This window comes from Vigna angularis, chromosome 8 (genome assembly GCF_016808095.1).
Source record: "Vigna angularis cultivar LongXiaoDou No.4 chromosome 8, ASM1680809v1, whole genome shotgun sequence".
NCBI classification, from domain to species: Eukaryota; Viridiplantae; Streptophyta; class Magnoliopsida; order Fabales; family Fabaceae; genus Vigna; species Vigna angularis.
In genome coordinates, this window is record NC_068977.1 from 2,865,911 (window position 1) to 2,889,278 (window position 23,368).

Sequence of the window (23,368 nt, forward strand, 5' to 3'; positions counted from 1 at the left end):
TTCAAACGGCGCCAATCCAATGCTAGACTGGAAACTATTGTTGTACGTGAACTCCACCAGTGGCAAGACCTCATCCCATGCGCCTAAGTGGTCTAGGACGCACGTCCTCAGTAAATCTTCTAGCGTCTGGATGGTACGTTCGGATTGGCCGTCCGTTTGCGGATGATATGCTGAACTCATCTGCAGCTTGCTCCCCAACTCGCCTTGTAATGATTGCCAAAACCGAGATGTGAATCTCGTGTCTCGGTCAGAAATGATGCTTGAAGGCACTCCATGAAGACGAACGATCTCCTTGATATATAACTTGGCCAAATTTGTCATGGACATCTTCAGATTAACGGCCAAGAAGTGAGCGCTTTTAGTCAATCTATCCACGATCACCCAAATTGAGTCATGATTCCTAACCGTTCGTGGTAGATGAGTCACAAAGTCCATGGAAATGCTGTCCCACTTCCATTCAGGAATCTCCAATTGTTGAAGCAATCCGCCTGGTCGTTGGTGTTCAGCCTTTGCACGTTGACAGGTCAAGCAAGATGCCACAAAGCGAGCGACATCACTCTTCATTCCAGGCCACCAGAACGACTGCCTGAGATCCTTATACATCTTAGTCATACCGGGATGTATGCTAAGACGACTATGATGCGCTTCCTCCAATATGATCCGCTTCAGCTCGCCATCATTAGGAACGCACGTCCTATCCATGTATCGTAATAGGTCGTCCGTCCCCGTATTGAATTCTTTGGCTTGATCCGAACTGAGCGTACTTAAAATCTTCACCAGGTCCTCGTCCTCGCGTTGCTTCATCCTGATACGATCATATACATTGCTGGATATTCTAAGGTTACAGAACTTGATGCTGTTCGGTTCTAATTCGAACTGTAACCTTAGATCTCTGAAACTCTCCACTAAACTTAACTCTTTCACCATCATAACCGAGACATGCACTGCCTTCCTGCTTAGAGCGTCCGCCACTACATTGGCTTTTCCAGGGTGATAAAGCAACTCAAACTCATAGTCTTTCAAGAACTCCAACCAACGCCTCTGCCTCATGTTCAACTCCTTCTGATCAAATAAATACTTGAGGCTCTTGTGGTCACTGAAGACTTGGAATGTAGAACCGTACAAGTAATGCCTCCAAATCTTCAGTGCAAAGACGACCGCTGCCAATTCCAGGTCGTGCGTTGGATAGTTGCGCTCATGCACCTTCAATTGACGAGACGCGTATGCTACCGCTCGTCTCTCTTGCATAAGCACACAGCCCAACCCTTGATGAGACGCGTCACAGTAGACTTCAAAAGGCTTGGACGTGTCCGGAATGATTAGTACAGGAGCGCTCGTCAACTTCACCTTCAACTCCTGGAAACGCTCTTCACACAGATCAGTCCATGCGAACGGCTGATCCTTTCTAGTCAACTGGGTAAGCGGAGCCACTATCTTGGCGAATCCCTCTATGAAGCGTCTATAGTAGCCCGCAAGTCCAACAAAACTCCTCACTTCCGTAACCGAACGCGGGCTTTTCCAATCCAACACTGCTCTCACCTTAGATGGATCCACGGAAATACCTTCAGCCGAGACCACATGGCCCAAAAACTGTACCTCCTTCATCCAAAATTCACACTTGGACAACTTTGCATACAACTCTTTTTCCCTCAACACGCTCAGCACTGCCCTCAAGTGTTCTTCATGTTCGGCTTGTGTCTTAGAGTAGATGAGAATATCATCTATAAAAACGACCACGAACTTGTCCAGGTATGGCCGGAAGATGCGGTTCATATAATCCATGAACACTGCAGGAGCGTTTGTTACTCCAAATGGCATCACTACATACTCGTAGTGTCCATAACGTGACCTGAAAGCAGTCTTCTGGATGTCGTCTTCTTTCACTCTAATCTGATGATATCCCGAACGTAAGTCTATCTTAGAGAACACCGTTGCCCCATGCAGTTGATCCAACAAGTCATCAATCCTTGGCAACGGGTATTTGTTCTTGATGGTCAGCTTGTTCAATTGTCTGTAATCTATGCACAAACGAGAGCTGCCATCCTTCTTTTTCACCAAAAGCACAGGCGCTCCCCATGGTGACACGCTCGGCCTTATGAATTGCTTCTCCATCAACTCTTCAATCTGATTTTTGAGTTCCACCAACTCTGCAGGCGCCATTCGGTAAGGTTGAACTGAGATAGGTGCTGCCGTTGTCACCAAGTCTATGGTGAATTCAACCTCACGAACAGGAGGCAGTCCAGGGATCTCTTCAGGAAAAACATCCGAAAACTCATCTATTACTGCTCGCTCAATACTGCCCTCTCTGGACGTTCGTTCTTTTCCCAATCCTACGAACTCCTGATCCTCATGCGTCATGATCAGGAAACAACTTGCTCCTTCCATAATGTTTTCTTTCAATTGACTGAGCGTCACACTCAACTCCTCTTCATCTTCTTCAGGAAAAATTAACTCCTTAGTTCCACAATCTATGAGAATGCGATTGGTATTCAGCCAATCCATTCCCAGAATTACTTCTAAGTCTTTAAGAGGCAAACAAATGAGATTCACCTTGTACCTACGTCCTTCTACCTCAATAGGGCATCTAACACACATGGTAGACGCCCTAACTTCACCAGCAGCTGGTGTTGACACCACCAAATCAAAATGCATCTCGCTCTCAGCTATCCCCAACTTATCAACGCACGCCTTCGATATGAAGGAGTGTGTTGCCCCCGAATCATATAGTACATTACATGGCATTCCATACAGCAAGCATCCACCAGTTATGAGATTACCTGCGCTTGCTGCCTCCGCTCCCGTGATAGCATACACTCGCCCTACTGCTTGTGCCCGTCCACCTCTCGGATGATTTCTTCCAGTATTTGGTGGTCTCGTCACTGCACGACCGCTCATGTTGCACTCGCTATCAGAGTGCCCGTTCCTTCCACACAATCTGCAGTGCTTTCCTCCAACTAGTTGAGGGCATGCATTCCTATAATGTGGCCCTCCACACTGGTAACAAGTAACGTTCCCTTGTCCAGACTGCCCGACAGGAACGATCGCTTGTGATCCACTTGCATGAGATGGTTGACTAGGACGAGCGTAAGGAGTCCTCCTCTGAACCATACCTCCCCTGGACACTACCGGTCCCCTACTCACTTGTTGCTGTTTCTTGTGTCGTTCAGCTTCTGCCATGTTCTTCTCCAACACCTTGGCCCTCTCAACCATGGCAGGAAACGTTCTTATGCACAAGCTCGAAATCATAACTTTCAATTCACTCCTTAGGCCGTTCTCAAACTTCCGACATTGCCACTCTTCACTGGTGGCCATAGTATTGAATCTAACAAGGTGTTTGAATTTATTGGTGTATTCTGAAACCGACATACCCCCCTGAACCAGCTGTAAGAATTCAACTTCCTTTGCAAAACGGACGCTGTCAGGGAAATATTCTTCATAAAATTTGTTTCTGAACACTTCCCAAGTGATCGGTTGTCGAGCGTCCGTCAGAATGGCCCTAGCGCTCGCCCACCAGTGGCTTGCTTCACCAGTCAACAAATATTCAATGTACGCCAAGCGGTTCTCATCCGGACACCTCTTGGCATTGAAGATCCTCTCCATATCCCTTAGCCACTGGTCCGCCTCATCAGGGAGGCCCTTACCATTGAATTTGGACGGATGATGCTGGAGAAAACTCTCCAAACTCCATTCAGCATTTGGTTGAGCAGCGTTTGAAGAGGATGCTCCAGACGCACCTCTAGTTGCTGCAAGTATCTCCATCAACTGCCTCTGCGTGGTTTCAGAATTTGCACGAGAGGCCTCCAGACTCTGCATAGCAGCTTGGTTTTGCTGCATCAATGTGGCGTTTTGTTCCATGAGAGTGGTATTTTGTTGTTGGAGTCTCTCAATGACGCTCTCCAACAATCTAGAGTTGTTGGAAGCATCAGGTTCATTCGGTTGAGGAGGAGGAGGCAATCTAGGTGCCATTGATTCTCTGGATACAGAGAAAAACGAGTGTTAGTTATGTCCAAGAGTTAAAACAATAATAACTCATTAAACATAAATAAGCACACAGCAAAAAAAACACAGTGCACTCATAACCCTATAGTGTCCTTAAAAGAACAAAACTGCTCTGATACCACTAATGTAACATCCCAAAATACCGTAATTACTATAAATCAGGATTAATTACAATTAATAGTAAAATAACAGTCTTTAGCATTAACAGAACTCAAGGGTTCAAAGCCGAACGACTGCAGTACAAAAATAACGAGCGTATCAAAGTACAGGGAATTAAAACAGAACGAACGGTTTTACAAAAGGATTAACCGAACGTCCAAAACGAGCTAACAATTACACCCTAACGTCTACGAGCGATCTAAGGCTCGGCCTTGACTTCCACCTCAACCAGACTTGCATCTTCCAAATTTTCTTCTTCCAGCATTTCTTCAAGAGATACACCACCATCTGCTCACATCCACACGGATGATCATTGCAAGACAAGACGAACGTACATGAACAGGAGACAACACAATGGAAATGCAAGGGTAAGCTTATAATATTTAATTCATACGTTCAACATACACAATCAACATTTTGATGCACACGCACAACATACAATTTAACATAATGTAACATAGTAATTTATATGTATATTAGACGACCGTCCGGACTGTATGAACCGTGTAGCTACAGGCGTCCTTGCACCCGAGTGATGTAGTAACTGGGATACCCTCAACAGCTGCCACTCGAGGTTAATCCCTCGCCCATATCTAAGCGATGAACGAAGAACCTCCTGCCATTCCCACACATGACTACCCCCTTCTACGTGAAGATGAGTATCATGGAATATCAGGATGGACCAAGCCAGCATTAGCTATCCACAGTCATACTTTACCAATTCAATCTTTCAATATATATATATACATGAGACGTTCCTCCCTGGAACGCTCGTCCAAAATCCAACATCATAAATCCAGTTCTCATAGTGTTCACACTTTAATTTATCATATTCCATCATCTTTTTCATCATTAGGTTCAGGAGTCAAAAATGACGAACGCTCAATCCATTGAAGAAGTAGGACGAACGTCCAAAATAAAATTACTGGATACTCAGGGAAATATACGACAAACGTAATTTTCTATTTGGCCAGTTAGATGAACTGACTCGACTTGAAGTGTACTGGTACTTAGAAAATATTTGTGATAAAAACATGAACCAGATTTAATACACACTGGAGGGTCAAGAATACTTAGAATCATATTTGAAGATGGTTGCATAATGAAAACTAAGGCCAGAGATTTAACGGACGTACGGAGAATGAATGTCTAATACTTTAGAATGAACGCTATTTTATCAAATAATTATTCAATTAGTACGAGCACTTGATATGAGACCTTGCGCGATTTAGAACGGACGCTCGTTATAAGACCAAGCGCTATTTCGGACGAACGCTTGGTAGAATACCGTACGCCGTTTAAGACGAACGTTCGACATAAGGCCGAACGCTATTAAGAACGAACGTTCGACATAAGGCCGAACGCTTTCAAAGACGAACACTCGACATAAGGCCGAATGCTTTCAAAGACGAACGCTCGACATAAGGCCGAACGTTATCAAAGACTAACGCTCGACATAAGGCCGAACGCTATCAAAGACGAACGCTCGACATAATGCCGAACGCTTTCAAAGACGAACGCTCGACATAAGGCCGAACGCTTTCAAAGACGAACGCTCAAACATTCAAATGGGGACGCTCGTTCACGAGCAGAATTCTTTCCAAATAAAGGAATCCCATTCTAAGTTATTTTAAGGGGAAACCGAACGGTTTAAGACCGTACAGTGACGAGCGTCATTTATCAAAGGGGATGAATAAAATTTCAGATTTCTCAACCTTAGAAAATTCTTCCAGATTTCAAATTTATGAACTTTATAACTTTCATTCCAGATTTAATTCACCTTAAATATCATCATCATATAGATCTCATCATTTTAATCATTCCAACTATACAATAACCATACTCCATTCATACGTAATCAAATCAACATGCATTTCAATCAAAGCCCACAACGTATTTAATACATACAGGCAGTGCTCGTTCATGACAGATCAATCAAAACCAGAATTCATACCAGATATCAGTAAACGTCCCTAACAGCTCAAACTTCATACTTTTCATACATGCAATCCAGATTACACAACATGCAAGTATAAATTAAACATATAAGCTTCCCTTACCCGGATTGCAGTGAACGTTTAACAGTGTGTAACTTGAATCTGCCCAACTATGACTTTCTACCCGCTAAGCTCTTCCTTACGCTCCTTAACTAAGTCTAACCAAAGAAAACTCAGAAACTCAGATATTATCTTTGCATGCAACTGAAACAGCGTTCATAGTAACTCCAGAACTAGGGTATGGCTGGGAAACTTACCGGTTACAAGATCAAAAGAGGTTCGGCTCAAAATGAAGCTTACTGGCCCGTGAACGTTTCTACGGTTTCAGAAAGTTGATTGGAGTTGAAAGAAGTGAGTAATGGTAGAGAGAAGATGAAGGTTCCTAGAGAGAAGTCGGAGAAGATGAAAGGTTTGTTTTCTGAGGAAGAAGATGAGTGATGCAGGTGAGCGGAAGGGTTTTCGAAAATCACTTTTGTTCCTTCCAATTCCCGACGAACGAGCGTCTCACTTTCGGACACCTGCACCTCCACTCTGACTTCCGAAACTTCCAACGTGACAAGTGGCATGCGTGCATGCAGCGCTTGGTGCGTTTTTAATGCACTGAGTGTGTGACGTGGTGCGTGTTTCAGAGAATGATGTGGCTTGGTTTCCGTGCCCAGCAGAAGGATTTAGCAGATTTGAAGTGGGTTTTAATGAGATAAGCATTGATTATAGTGTGCATTAATTTGATTTAACACCGAATTATTATTGCTAAATATTGAGGGTTTCACAATTCAGAAGTCTCAATTAAATTTGAAGCTAGTACATCAAAATACAGACCCTATCCTCGTAAAATAGTTGAAACTTTGATAACTCAATTATGCAACAAAGATTAATATAGCATTGTCGTGTGTACAGAAGTAAACATTCTGATTTAAAACAAAATGGATAATGATGTTTTTAATTTCTTTCTACGATATCTATGCGTTTGATTTATTTTATATAATCATATCTTTGTTGATTGGCTTACGTGTGAACCCACTCTAAAATATGTTAATTGATATTCTAAAATATATTTATAAATTAAGTTTATGAAATTAAATTAAATTTAATATTTGCTTTTTAATATAATATCAAAGTCATTAAATATATTATTTTATTCATTTTCAAGCCACCGCACATTATTAATGTTTAATCTTTTACATAAAATGTATATACTTTAGTATCAAAAAGTAGTTAATAGTCTTACGTCAACTTGATCAACTTGATATAAAACCATTTTATAAGATAATTTTGAACAAAGTCATTTATTCTAACAATATCACATAAAACGACCCTCACAGTAACTAAAATTTAATAAATTGAAATTTGTCTACATTTCAGAACGTTTAAATTCTGAAAATGAGATGTGTGATTCGTAGCAAAAGACATGTTGATGTATTATATACCAAAGGACAGGTCGATATGTATTATACATAAATGACGCTTATTAGTAATTAATTATAGAAATATAACAGTATACACATTACGTCATAATCTATCAACCTGCTTGATCAGTGAACCAGGGGTCGTCATATCATTATTAAATTTTATGTTAAGAAATTTTGGATATTCTAGATTGAAATTTTCTTCTCTTTACCCTTAATAGTATTTATCAGTCTCACATGTCAAGCCGACTCTAAAATAATAAACCTCAATTTATTAAAGTCGACTTTTGAAAGCTGATACTATAACTTTTAATTTGATTTTTAATTACAACATTTTATTATTGACATATTTGGTACAGCTAGTCATAGATTCCAAGTACAAGATTCAACCAATTACTTAATTAAAATTTTTAAAATTTTGCCATGGAAACTTTATTTGGTCCAGGGATCGATATTAAGAAAAGGAAAATTGATATTTATTATTAAGTAGTTTCTGTTATCGTTAATTAAATAATCTGATGCGAAATTGTCACGCCCCAATAATTACTCCGCTGAGTCACCACTGTGCTCTCATTAATGCACCGTGACACGCGCACCTTTCCATTAAAACGCACTCACGCTCACGCTGCATGCATGCTGACAAGTGTCACTAGGGAACGTTCTAAATGATAGTGGGATCCAAGTGGCAGCATGCGGATGGACAATTGTCCTACGTGGGAAGAGAAATTAATTTCTCTGGAAAACTCTTCCCATTCCTCTGAACGCTTCATCTTCTTCCCCAAATTTCTGATCTCCTAAATTCTCCATCTTCTCTCTAAAACCGTTCTTCTTCTCTCTTCTGTAACTCACCATCCTTTGCTCCGTTCACGTTTCAGCACCGTGAGAAACCTCCCTGCACCGTGAGCTTTCCATCAAACCGAACAGTTTTGGATTCTGAAACGGGTAAGTTTCACGTCCTTAACTGCTCTTCATTATCCTCATGCAAGCCTCGTTTTGAACTGCATGCACCTTCTCTGAACCAATGTTGATTTTCTGTAGTTTTAGTTTAAGGAGTTTGGGTTGGAACGTAAAGGGTAGAAGAGTTTATACTGGAATCGGGTTTTCCTTTTGAAGAACGAACGCGCAATCCGGGTAAGGGAAGCTTATTGTGATTTAATTTATATTGTGTGTTGTTTGCATGTCGGTATGGATTGTATGCATGAATTGTATGCTGATGTATTAGTTATGAACGATCGCTGTTACACTGAATGAATGTGGTATGCATTGGTTGATTCGTATGCTGATGGTTGCTTGGTATGAATGATTAATGAGAATCTTATAAAGTATGTAATTTGGTATTTTGATACGATGTATAAAGTATGAACTGAAATATGATAATATGAATTCTGTAATGTATGAGATTATGGTGGAGATAGATTATAAGATATGAATTATATGAAAAATCTGGCAAAATAATAGTTCTTACTTTGATAATGCACGCTCGTCATCGAACGGTCTTCTACCGTTCGGTTTTCCCTGACAATGATTTAGAGTAGAAATTCTTTCATTTGGAAAGGATTCGACTTAAGAACGAGCGTCCCCTTTGAAATGCTATTTGAGCGTTCATCCTTAAGTAGCGCTCGGTCTTACACTGAACGTTCGTTCTTAAGTAGCGCTCGGTCTTACACTGAGCGTTCGTCTTTAATAGCGCTCGGTCTTGAAACGAGCGTCCGTTCTTAATAGCGCTCGGTATTGAAATGAGCGTTCGACCTAAGTGGCGCTCGGTCTCAGACCGAACGTTCGTCCAATTTCGTAAATTATAATGAGCGAGGATAGTACTCGTCCTGAATTCACATAAGCGTTCGTCCTAAATTTAAATAGCGTTCGTTCAATTTATTTAGTGACGTTCGTCCAAGTCTTCGGTGACGTTCGTCCAATAATTTATTAAACGCCTACTTTCGAGCTCAGTCATTGACTGGCTGTCATTCCCTGAATTAAATTGGGTTCATTTATTTTATTCAACCAAGTTATGAGGTATCTATTCATTGGATTATTTCTAGAGTCATTTGAACTTAAACTATTATAAGTACTTTCCGATCGTAATAGGGTTGATTCATTTAAATAATTCAAAGAAGTCTTTCTCGGTCTTGTCCTCGACGTTCGTCCTCGTTATGAAGAGGAGTGAACGTTCGTCATTTTAAGAAAGTGGAATATAGAATGAAAATGTATTTAAGAGGATGAATTAAGATGTGCGAACCATATATGAAATGATATTATGATTTTGGAATTTGAACGAGCATTCCAGGGTGGAACGACTCTTGACTGGTTATTGAGATTTGTAAGTATGAACGTGGTAAGCTTAGATGGTGGTTCATCCTGATATTCCGTGAGTGCTCGTTCTCAAGTAGAGAGGAGTATGTCATGCGTGGGAATGGCAGGAGGTCTAGTCCATAACTGTAACTTGGACAGAACAGACTAACCTCAGGTGGCTACTGATGAGTATTCCAGTCACTCACCTGGGTGCACGGACGCCTTAGCTACACAGGTTTCATACAGTCCGGACGGTCGGTCTAGTATCAGGATTTTGGTTGAGTTAATGTATGATTGAATGCATGTGGTATGAATAAATTGATATGTTGATATGTATGAACTGTATGTTGACTTGAATTAAATTCAATAAGCTTACCCTTGCTATTCCATTGTGTTGTCTTGTCTATGTACATCCGTCTTGTCGAATGCAATGATCATCCGTGTGGATGTGAGCAGAGGGAGATGCTTCTCTGGAGCAAACGCTTGAAGAAGGATTCCTTGCTGAAGGAAATCTGGTAGAGGTTGAAGTGAAGGCCGAACAGTGAGCGTTCGGTTCTAGTTAGTATGATTAGAGTAGCGAGCAGCGGTGAGCGAGCAGCGGTGAGCGAGCGCTCTTTTGATTGTAAATAGTTGGACGTGCGGTTATTATTTTGTATACCGTTCGTCCTTACCATTTTGTTAACGCTCGTTAATTTCTATATAACAGGCCGTTCGGCCATTTGTTTAATCTGTTTCCTTTACTTTTAAAACTGTTTTGGATTATTGATACGTGTAATTATTCTAAGTATATAGTTGATGACTGTATAATTTTGGGATGTTACATATCCATTTATTACATTGAGCTAAAAATAATTAATGTTACTTAAACTAAACTTACTTTATAAATATCTAAACATTTTAAAAATAATTTAATTTTTTTAACTTTTTAAATTATATTACAGTTGGCTAAATTTATTCAAATAACACCACAATTTCATCTAGAATAATATAGGTAAAAGTTCATTTGACATTTTGATAAACTTACTATCTCAGGTGTAGAGTCGAAGATTTCTATAAAATACACTATTTTACATTTTACTTTTAATTGATTTATGTATTTTTGAATGTCTTTGGTCAAAGTTCTTTTTTGTTTGTACTTCAAACCGTTCGGATATATCTATCAAAGATACTCTAATACTCAAGTAAGTAACTAATCCTATCTGGGAGTCATAGAAAAATTTTAAGTTCACAATAAATGTAATCACTTATTTATATGAGATGAACTTATGATTAAGGAAATCCTAATCATGACCCAATTGTGATTCATTGCCTACTAAATAATTATTACCAATAATTTTGATTGGAAATGATGTTTAGGAATCTTTATTGTTAGAGACCGTCCGAAATCTTTTCTTCATGGACATACAATTAATTATCAAATATTGTTCTCTTATCTTAGTTAGTTGGATGACGCATTGTGATATTCACCGCAACCTATTTAGACTAGTCACCTCCTTTGGTGATCTTATCCGATAGAAACCTATGTGACCGTATGACAATCAATTGCACTTACTAAAAACTTTAATTAATAAGATTGGAATTCAACTTACTTCCTCATAAGGTAATTTCTTTTTTTTTATGGACGTATTCAGCGCGTCAATTTTGTTATATTTGGTATAGCTAGTTATAGATTCCAAGTACAGTAGTTATAGATTCCAAGTACAAGTTTATTTAGTTAAAAGTTTTGAAATTATGACAGGATATTTCATTTGGTCTAGAGGATATTGAAAAAGGAAAATTAATTACTGCATTAAGCTTTTGCAAGCCAATCAAAGAGGACAGTTTAGGTTCGAGATTTTCATGGTATGATTACGTTCATTTACATTTTTTTAATACATAAGCATAAAATATTATAAAAGAATGAATTTTTAAATATTTTTTTTAAAAAGTAAAAAATAATAATATCAAATAAATATAAAAAGTTTATGTGGATCAAATATCATTTCTCATTTTTCATTTCTCTCATTTCCCCTTTACATAAAATTTGTGTTCCACAATTAAGCAAAGTTACTTTTATATATTTTTTTATCAAACACCAGACATGACATCAATCTAATTTATATAATAAAAAATTGATATTCTTTGTAATTAAAAATCATAAAACCATGAATTTTATTCTTTAATTTACGTTAAATGTACTCATTTAAATTTTCAACCGTTATATTATGATAACCAATTACTTACTCGGTAAATATTATTATAACAAGGAAATTTTGATCGCAAGTGTAGTTGGTGGCTTATTTAATTGTTGCTTAATAGTAGTACATGCAACTGGTTTCAGCATATATGAAATTAATTACTGACACACCTAGGCCAAACACATGCTACACCTGAAGATTATTTCTCAAGTTCTTAAAACCCATATAGATTGTTTAAACCATCCTTATCATCTTGTCTTAGAGTCCGTCGTACCCCTGCATATGTGGGTGCCATAACCGCGTTAGGATCGTTACTGTGTCCAAGCCCCAGATTGTGACCAAGTTCATGCAAACAAACAGTTTCAAGATCAATGGTTGGTGATATCCCTGTAGTGCTCCACCTTTCATCTGCATCCAAGTGCATTCTTCCATCTTGTGGAGCAAAAGCGTGTGCCAGAACCCCACCTCGCCCATCAAATGGGTTGCCATCCCCGTGGGAGAGACGCTGGAAGCCAGCGACTATGTCAGATACACCAGTGGTTTCATTGAACGTGAAACTGTTGTTCTGTCTCCAGGTGTTCAAGGCATTGCTCAATACTTGTCTCAAGACATTCAGGCTGACGGCAACATTTGAAGGGTTTGCAGTCACTCGATATTTTAAGTTAAACTTGCTCCATTTTGGATTTCCTGGGAAGTAACTGTAGTTTTGGGGGGGCGACGACGACAAACCATTAGGGTTAGGGTTAGGGTTAGGAGTGGCTGTGATATCAGGTATTCCACAACGCGGGAGGCTCATGGTTTCGATGGTTTGATCATCCACCACACCACTGGTGTGCAAGCCATGGAAAGCTTGGTACTGTTTCAGAGCAGATTCATCGTTTGCATCGAAGTTGTTGTCGGAAGGAGATTTTTCGTTTACTTGGTAGCCTAAACTTTTAAGGTAGATTCTTAGTATACCTACGCCATCCGCGTTTTGTCCCCTACTAATGCCCCTCAGGTTTTGGAGAGTTGTTATAAATGGAATTGCAGACTCGACAGAGGGTAAAGGATTCAACGCACAGAGTACGAGGAACAAGAGTAAAGGTTTTAGAGCAAGAGACATGGTTGAAAAGGAAAAGGAATTAGGGTTTCTGGTTTTGTAAAGGTTTGATGTGTATTTTGGTGCATGGATGCATGGACATTTATAAAGGGAAGGGGAGTTGGGATATTTTAATTGGTGGGTCAGATGCATATTAGAGAAGACTTTTTTTTGTGAAAAACTCAATGTACCCTAATCACTCTGTAAATTCAAAAGTCTTATAATCTTTAAATACTTGCGTAAAACCTAAAAAAATTATTGGGTACATCTAGAGGGTTGATTTAAGACAATTATATATATATATATATATATATATATATATATATATATATATATATATATATATCTTGATAAAAAAATATTAATTATTAAATAAAAGCATAAACTATTAATTAGGTGAAGTCTAATCTTTATCATGGGATTCTTGTCGTATATGTTTCAATTATTTTATTTTATTTTCTTTTAATAAATTTTCATGCGACCATAATGACTGATGAATTTTAGAATGGAAAACATTTCTTCAACAACAGATTTTTGACAACAATTTGACAACAACACGTGTCTCACTGTCATTGGTTGTTTTTATTAAATTTTGTTTAAAGATTCATTTTGTTTTGGAGGGCATTTTTGGAATAATTTTCAAACATTTTTTGGCGCTTTTCAGAAACCCTACTCTCTTTCCCCCTTTTCGAAACTCTCTCTCCCCCTTTTCGAAACTTTCTCTCCCCCTTCACCGAAAAATCCTTCAAAACTCTATCTCCGTCATTGAAGTTCCTTCCTTTGAAACTCTCTCCGTCATTGAAGTGGTGTCTCTGTCCACCGTTGTTCGTCCGTCGCTTGGGTCCACCAATGTCTTTGGAGGAAGTCGTCTCTCTCTCTCTACGCCATTGAAGTGCTTTCTGTGCGCCATTTCTCCAAAGCTCTCGTTTTTCCGCTGGCACCATTGTTCCTTCGCCATTTCTCCAGAACCTTACCTCTCAACTTATAAACACCCTTCGTGGGTCTTCCATCTACATAGGACTCACCAAAGTTGAAATTGCTTGTTGTGAACGCCTTAAACCATCACCAACAGGGGGGATCAATCCAAAAAACCTTGAAAACACAGTCGTCAGGACTGTTGGGGAGTGCTTCGGCCATGTCTGGGTAGCACTCCTCAAGTTTTGGTACAAAAGGGGATTTTTCCACTGGTAATCGATTACCAGCTCCCTGTAATCGATTACAACAACATCAGTCCTGTGTCAATGATGACGAACAAACAATGATCATGCACCTCACCTCATTTGGAGAAAACCACCTAAATGGACATTTTTTTTGAAGAAATCAATGACTTAACCTCATTATTGGTGCAGGGAGCACACCCAATAACGTTTAACTCACTCACCCATCTCAAAAAATGAAAAATTCAACAAAAATAGAGAATGGGGAGCAGTGTTCATCTAGCTGGGGAGTACAGTTGAAGTTTCTGTACAAATTACCCTTTTTCCTCTTGTAATCGATTACCGGGGTCTTGTAATCGATTACCAGAGGAAAAAGGGTAATTTGTACAAAAACATCAACGGTACTCCCCATCTAGATTAACACTGCTCCCCAACTCTGTTTTTCTGAACTTTGCTACTTGTTTTGTTCTTAACTTTCTCCACCGAACTCCAAATGACTTGATTCTTGTTTTGTTGGAATCTAGACTCAAAGAGCTTTCCAACAACACAAGAAGCAACGCATTTGGAGTTCGGTGGAGAAAGTTATGAGCAAAACAACCAGCAAAGGTCAGAGGTGGTAGAAATATATAAAATGTTAACTTTAAGGAATTAACTGCACCTACTCAGGTGTCCAAAAATTATACATTAGTAGTAATTGGAAAGATATTTGAGTCTATGTTCTAATAAAAAAAGAATCACATCATTTGGAGGTCTGTGGAAAAAGTTATGATTAAAATAGTCAGCAAAGGTCAAAGTTGACAGCATGGGTTATGCACCTCACCTCAATTGGAGAAAACCACCTAAATGTACATTTTTATTTTGAAGAAATCAATGACCTAACCTCATTATTGGTGCAGAGAGCTCACCCAATAACGTTGAACTCACTCACCCGTCTCAAAAAATGAAAAATTCAACAAAAATAGAGAATGGAGAGCAGTGTTCATCTAGCTGGGGAGCACAGTTGAAGTTTCTGTACAAATTACCTTTTTTCCTCTGGTAATCGATTACAGGGGTCTTGTAATCGATTACCAAAGGAAAAAGGGTAATTTGTACAAAAACATCAATGGTACTCCCCATCTAGATGAACACTGCTCCCCAACTTTGTTTTTCTGAACTTTGCTACTTGTTTTGTTCTTAACTTTCTCCACCGAATTCCAAATGACTTGATTCTTGTTTTGTTGGAATCTAGACTCAAAGAGCTTTCCAACAAAACAAGAATCAACACATTTCGAGTTCGGTGGAGAAAGTTATGAGCAAAACAACCAGCAAAGGTCAGAGGTGGTAGAAATATATAAAACGTTAACTTTAAGGAATTAACTGCACCTACTCAGGTGTCCAAAAATTATAAATTAGTAGTCATTGGAAAGATATTTGAGTCTACTTTCTAATAAAAAAAGAATCACATCATTTGGAGGTCTGTGGAAAACATTATGATTAAAATAGTAAGCAAAGGTCAAAGTTGACAACATGGGTTATGCACCTCACCTCAATTGGAGAAAACCACTTAAATGGACATTTTTATTTTGAAGAAATCAATGACCTAATCTCATTATTGGTGCACGGAGCACACCCAATAACATTTAACTCACTCACCCATCTCAAAAAATGAAAAATTTAACAAAAATAGAGCATGAGGAGTACTGTTCATCCAGGTGGGGAATACAGTTGAAGTTTTTGAACAAATGACAATTTTTTCTCTGGTAATCGATTACAAGACCCCTGTAATCGATTACTAGAGAAAAAATTGTCATTTGTACAGAAACTTCAACTGTACTCCCCAGCTGGATGAACAACACTCCCCAGGGTCATTTTTTTGTTCCTATGGGTGATTTTTTTCTATTTTTGTCTCTGTAATTGATTGTCACGGGCTTTTATAGGTGTTTAGACCAAGGTAGTTCAACTGGACTCCCCATGATGGTTTTGTCTGTGTTTTTAGTGACTTTTTCCAATTTTTGAGATGGTTGAGTGAGTTTAATGGTCATGTGTATCAAATCCATTAACATTCCATGATGAGAACATATTTTGGTTCAATCCATATTAACATTGAAAAAACATGTTGTGAATTGGAAATGTTCGATACAATTCATTACAATAATTTTTTAAAATATTAACGTCAACATGATTGGAAAGTGGACATTCCATAATTTTATCAAGTAGACATTCCTCTCCTCATGAGTCAATCTTCCATTCAAAACATCAACAAACTTGGTTTTGGAAGAATGTTGCACACACAACTGCATAAAAAAAATTCATGTTAGAACAATCCAAAAAATAATTAACAAAACAAGAAACACAAATTGGCAAAGAGGAAATGGGAAAGGCTAAATGGAAAATGGGAAAGAGGAAGTGGAAAATGGGAAAGGGAAAACGCGAAAGGGGAAAATGAATAGTGGAGATATCTTGCTCTCATCACCGAAGTCACCGGAGTTTTCCATTTCCCACAACAAAATCAATATAAAGGAGAACATGTTTCTTGCTGGGTTGCTTCGCCGAAGAAGATGAAGCTAAAATAAAGAGAAACGAGAGAGAAAAAAGAAAGCTTGAAGGGAAAAAGGAGAGAGCTTGAAGAGAGAAAGGAGAAGGCTTGAAGAGAGAAAGGAGTGAGCTTTAAGAGAGAAAGGAGAAAGCTTGAAGAGAGAAAGGAGAGGGAACGATGAAAGAGGTTAGAGAGAGGATGAAAATGGAGTAAGGGAAAAGGAAAAAAGGGGAAAGGGAAAATGAGAAATGAAAAATAGGAAACGGAAAATGGAAAGGGAAAAGAAAATACCTTGTTACTGGAGCTTTCCATTGCTTCACCGGAGTCTCGCCGGAGAAGATGAAGCTTGCTTCGTGAGAGAGAAAGAGAGAAAGGAGAGAAAACACACACAAAATGAAAACCAAAATGCAACAGTGGAGGAGAATGAAAACAAAACTGAGAGGGACATTTTCGGAAGCCAAATTCATTGTCAACTTTAACGAAAAAAAAAATATTTTAAATGAACCAATAGCCTTTTGACACGTAATGTTGTCAATTTTTTGTCAAAATTGCGTTGTTAGAATATCGCGATCCTTAGAATATCGCGGTCCAAAAAAAAAGTATTATTCTATCATGTCTGTTTAAGGTTTGTTAGTAAGTTTTTCAAAAACATTTGAGAGAGAGAAATAAATGAAATGTAATAACTTTCTTTTATAAATCAATAGATTAATAATAGGGTAAAATAGTTATAAAGGAGTGAATTTTTGTATTATTTTTGAAAAAAATGTAAAATATAAGAAAGAATAATATTAAATGAAGGTAAAAGATTTGTGTGTGAAAAATTATCATTTCTCAAATTAATAAGTTATTTTTGTTAAGTTTTTCAAACATAATCTTAATTTCCTTAGTTGGTCATTGATATACATTTTTGAAATACTTATTTAAATTTGATTTGCAGGCACTTATCGCGGGAGGAAGTGGTACAAGTAATATTATTCTTACATGGACAATATATTCAATTTTGAGAAATCCTTTTGTAATGGAAAAAGTAAAAGCCGAACTAGACATTCATGTTGGAAAAGAGAAAATGGTAAGTGAGAATGATATAAGTAAGTTAAAATATCTTCAAGCCACAGTCAAAGAAACTTTAAGATTGTATCCTCCTCTTCCTCTATTGGCACCTCGTGAATTCACAGAGAATTGCACTTTAAGTGGTTATAACATAGAAAAAGGAACTCGTCTAATCACAAATATTTGGAAGATTCAGACAGATAGCAATGTTTGGGAAGATCCATTGGACTTCAAACCAGAAAGGTTTCTAACAACTCATAAAGACATTGACATCAGAGGTCATAATTTTGAGTTATTGCCATTTGGAAGTGGTAGAAGAAAGTGTCCTGGAATAACCTTTGGCCTTCAAATGGTGCATTTCAATCTTGCTACTCTTTTGCATTCTTTTGAAATTCTAAGTTCATCACCTGATCTTATTGATATTACTGAAACCTCTGAATTAATCGACACCAGTGTTATTCCCCTTGAGATTCTTATTAAACCATGTCTATCTTTTAGCTGTTATGAGAACAACTTATCCTTATGTTAACTACATGGTCACATTGTATCTTCTTTTATTATTATTTTTTTACATAGCCCAATGTGTAGTTGCTCTCTTAAAATTATTTCAAATTGTTATTTTTTGTTCATCTCTGTAATTTCGACATTATCACAAGTTCCTGAGTATAAACAATTTGGGTTGAAAGGAAAGAAGAATATAAAGACTAATTGTAATCGATTAAGTAATAATTGATGCTCAATTATCCGAATGGTAAACACTAACTGACATAATAGTTTACTAGAGAAAGCAGTAACATTGGCATCAGAGATCCGCATAAGTACATATAAACCACTTTTGAAAATGCTTTTATTTCCTTTTCAAATAAAGGTATTATTGGTTGTTTTAGAACCGATCTAATATAAGTATATATTAATTTGATTGTGTAATCGGTCTAATATGTTTTTGACATATTACATCAACATATATTATATCAGTTGCGAAATCGATCTAATATGTATTTCATAACCGATCTCATATATCTATTTTGCATTAATGGTGGTCAATTTGTATAAAATTACAATAAGTAAATGTTATGACTGTGTGTTAGCTATGTGAATTTCCTATGCACATATTTGGTCATTAGTTAATTATATTCACCTTGAATAACTTTGCACCATATTTTATCTCATTTCATTTTTTCCTACACTATTTCTGTTACAAAAAATTGATTAAAGTGTTGCTAATACCCAACTCTCTGTTTTTGTTTGAGTCTTAGATAGTAACCATACATAGGATTGACAAAGGTTGGTGAAGATGACAAAGACCAATAAATTTTAAGGAAGCTCTAATTAAGCCAGAGTGGAAAGAAACCATGGATGCAAAAATCAAGGCTATAATGTCTGATTAAACATGGACAATAATACCATTCAAGGGTCAAGAAAATATTATAGACTCAAAATGGGTCTTCAAAACCAAGTATAAAGCAAATGATTCAATCGAAAGAAGGAAAGCAAAACTTATTGCAAGAGGTTTTCAACAATCCGCAAACACAAATTTTGATGAAACTTTCAGTCCTGTGGTCAAGTCTGGCTCTGTTATAATCATATTAGCCGTTGCAGTATATTTCAATTGGATGTTAGAATGGAGAAAATTGTTTGATAAAATAAAAGATATGATTAGTTTTCTTTTCTAGAAAAAAAAATTGATGAAAGAGCTTCCCTTGACGATATTTAAAAAAATTAGTTATGATATTAAAAGAAGATTCTCTTAAAGAATTCGATAAGAAAATAAGAAATGGCATGTGATACCTTAATTAGAGATTTGAATATTTTTAAAGAAACAACTTGTGGACGTTAGTTATCGTCATAATATAGAATAAGGATATATATTGTATCCCTTAAGAATAAATAATCATTTATCCGTATATATATAAGAACATAAAACTTAGGGTACATACTATTTTAATTAGGGTGTACAACGTGTATTGCATATATTATTTTATTTATCAATAAAAATAAAAAAATTGAAATGGATAATTGGAGTGTCTCGACCAATATAAAAAAACATGTACAACAAAGAAAAAAAAATTGGACCAGGTGAAAGCAAAAGTCCTTCAAATTACGAGGTAATGCTTCCTGCACTCTTCCTTTTTTTTCTTCCTACACCGTATTATTATCAGAATACCAATATTGCCCTTTTTCATTCATTAGATATTGATTTCTCTTCACAATTTGACCAATTTAAGACATTTTACAACTCTAAATGGTCTCTTAATTAACTCATTTCATATTATTTGCAAAAAAAGATAAAAAGTGCTCATCTTGTAAGCACATAATGGTAAAAGAAAGAAAACCAAGGATTTTAAGAATGAAGTTGTCAAGGGTCTAGCACAAAAGAAACAAAATTAGGGTAATAATTGTTCTTTTTGCAGTAATAATGGACATATAAAAAAGAAATGTACCAAATGTCATGTTTGATGTGTAAAAAAAGATATGTTTATTAGTCTAGTCTATTCAGAAGTCATAAATAGAGTTTAATGACTTGTGTCAAATAAGATCTTGGATTCAATAAAGGTAAACAAACCAAAACAAAATGAAAAATCACAATCTTTATACGATGTTCAAATCATTTAAGATTGAAGTTGAAAATCTACTCAACAAAAGAATTAAGACTATTAGATCTTGTCGTGGTGATCAATACTATGATAGATATGACAGTTCAAGTGAACAATGTTTGGGAGCTTTCACCAAGTACTTAAAGGAATATGGAATTATCTCATAGTACACCATGTCAAGGTCACCTAGCATAAATGGTGTGACTGAAAGATGAAAGGGAACTCTTAAGGATATGAAACATGATTTGTCACACTACCTTGCCAAAGACACTAAAGACTACAACAAATAAAGTGTCAACCTAAGCAACTGTCCAAACACATTAAGAGTTTTGGGTTGGGAGAAAGCCTAGTCTGAATCATATTTTGTGTATGAGGATGTCCAACTAGAGTAAGGACAATTTGGTCATTCATGAAGAACAAAATCAAGAACCTACATGTCATGAGCTAGTACCTATGTGAAGATCCACAAAATAAATGAGAAATGCTCTTTTAGATGATTATGTGGTATTTCTCCAAGACATAAGGAAAATAATGGAATTATGTAAGATGGCGTAGTAAACTTCAATTAAGCAATTTAAGATTCCAACTTAGAAAAGGTTATTAAAGTAATGAATAAGGAGTATAAATCCACACAAAGTTTGGGGACTTGTCCCATTACAAGAAGGTGCCCAAACCATTGGTTACAAATGGATATTTAAGACTAAGCGGATTTCTAAAGGTAATGTGGAAAGATTTAAGACTTGTGGCTATGGGCTATACTTAAAAATAAAGGATTGACATTAAAGAAATTTGCTCTCGAGTTTCATCGAAAGACTCTTTTAAGATAATCATAAAGTAATATGAAAATGTATAAGGCTCATTAAGTAAGGGTTATACCTAAAAGGAAAGGGTTGACTTTAAAGGGACTTTCTATTTAGTTTCATTGAAAAACTCTTTTAGGAAAATCATGGATTTTGTTGCATATTATGATTTAGAGATCCATCAAATGGATGTCAAGACGATGTTTTTCGATGGCAACATTGATGGAACAACCTGTATGGTGCAACAAAAAACTTTGTGTAAGGAAACCCAAAGAATATGATTTGCAAACTGAAAAAAATCCTTTTACGGATTAAAACAAATGTCTTGTCAATGATACTACAAATTTCATCAAGTAGTTATATCATTTGATTTCAAGATGAATCTTATTGACAATTGTGTGTATCATAAATTCAATAGGAGCAAGTCTATTTTTTTGGTTTTATATGTTGATGATTGTTACTAATGATATCAACATGTTACATGAAACCAAGAGATTTTTGTCAAGAAACTTTGAAATAAAATATCTTGATAACACCTCCTTCGTATTAAGAATCCATAAACATCGAGATTGTCACAAATGAGTTATATCAATAAGGTACTTAAAAGGGTTGACATGAAAGAATATAAGTTAGGGATATTAAAATTGCTAAAGAAGACAAATTTAGTCTCAATCAGTGTCCAAAAAGAAACTTAAAAATTCAAGAAATGTAGAAGATTACTTATGTGTTAGTTATAGGAAGTCTGATGTATGCCCAAGTGTGTAGATATCCAGATATAGTATACATAGTTGGGATGTTAGGAAAATGTTTAAATAATCAAGGAATGGATCATTGAAAAATAACTAAAAAGGTTATGATGTATTTAAAGAAAACAAAAGATTATATACTCACATATAAAGATGTCAAACGAGTTGAAAATCAGTGAATATTTCAACTTAGATTTTGCTAGATGTAAAGATGTTTTTTATCCACTTTGCATTATATCTAGGATTAAATATGTTTTTCGACCCTTAAGTATCACACGATTTTGGTTTTAGTCCCTACTCAAAACTTTGATGATTTTTAGTTCTCATAGTTTTGAAACTCTTATTATTAGTCCTTAAAATTGGATGTCGTTAACTTTTGTTTGACGTGGCTAACGGCCAGCCCACGTGTCATGCCACCTGACTACTTTTAATTGACGTGGCAGTAAAGGTGTGGTGGTCGGTCGGCTTGGTGGGTGGTTGGCCACTCGGTCTGGTGGTCGACATGGTGGTCTTTGCCCTTACTATTCGGTCTTTTCCCAACACCATTCGGTCTTTCATATATTGCACTCCACCCGTCACCATAATCGTTCGGTCCTTGCCCAACACCGTTCGGTCTTTCATATATTGAACATCATCCGTCACCATAACCGTTCGGTCTTTGCCCAACACCATTCGGTCTTTTATATAGTCCACTTCTATTGCATTGTTCTGTTGATTGTAATAGAACCCACCAGGCCGACCGATCACTAGACCGAGTGACCGACCACCCACCAGGCCGACTGACCACCAGACATTGTGACTGACCACCCATCAGGCCGACCGATCACCACACCTTTACTGTCACATCTACTAAAAGTTAACGTCGTCCAATTTTAAGGACTAATAGTAATAATTTCAAAACTATGAGGACTAAAAACCATCAAAGTTTCGAGTAGGAACTAAAACCAAAATCGTGTAATACTTAAGGGACGAAAAACAGAACTAAAACCAAAATCGTGTAATACTTAAGGGACGAAAAACATATTTAAGTCATATCTATATGTAGGATGATGGTGGTGTAATTTCTTAGAATTGTATTAATCAAACTCTTACATTCACTATGAGTGACTACAAAATTTATAATAAGCTATGACATATCTAGTCATGATATTTGGTTGGGATGATATGTCATTACACAACAAATTATTAAAGGTAAAAGATATAATGTTCCTAATAAAATTAGGACAGAAGACTTATTATACCTTCAATTTTGAGCAATAATATTTCTTCAAAATGTAGAAGATGATTATTCAATAAATCTTATTTCATAAAACAAATAAAGCTTTACTAAGTATTTCAAGAGTTAAGTTCGAAAACAAAATATGCATCAAATTTTTTTATTAATACCAATTGTTTTAAGTC

The 23,368-nt window shown here is 36.7% G+C and overlaps 2 protein-coding genes across 2 annotated transcripts; one reads left to right on the forward strand and one right to left on the reverse strand.

The window, feature by feature from the left end:
• Positions 1–12,241: 12,241 nt before the first annotated feature.
• LOC108319342 (uncharacterized) lies at positions 12,242–13,129 on the reverse strand. The gene has a single exon (XM_017550448.2). It carries the CDS (start codon positions 13,127–13,129, stop codon positions 12,242–12,244), a length of 888 nt encoding a protein of 295 aa, XP_017405937.2.
• Positions 13,130–17,046: 3,917 nt separating this feature from the next.
• On the forward strand, positions 17,047–18,356 carry LOC108344581 (cytochrome P450 82A1-like). The gene is made up of 2 exons (XM_052867137.1): positions 17,047–17,130; positions 17,715–18,356. The coding sequence occupies exons 1-2, from the start codon at positions 17,047–17,049 to the stop codon at positions 18,354–18,356; spliced, it is 726 nt and encodes a 241-aa protein (XP_052723097.1).
• Positions 18,357–23,368: the final 5,012 nt, after the last annotated feature.

Excerpts from the sequence above, each read along its gene's own strand:
- LOC108319342 (XM_017550448.2), bottom strand. The coding sequence starts at position 13,129 with ATGTCTCTTGCTCTAAAACCTTTACTCTTGTTCCTCGTACTCTGTGCG.
- LOC108344581 (XM_052867137.1), top strand. The coding sequence starts at position 17,047 with ATGGAAAGGGAAAAGAAAATACCTTGTTACTGGAGCTTTCCATTGCTT. Across the intron at positions 17,131-17,714 it reads GAGAAGATGAAGCTTGCTTC|GCACTTATCGCGGGAGGAAG; the intron begins GTGAGAGAGAAA and ends TTTGATTTGCAG.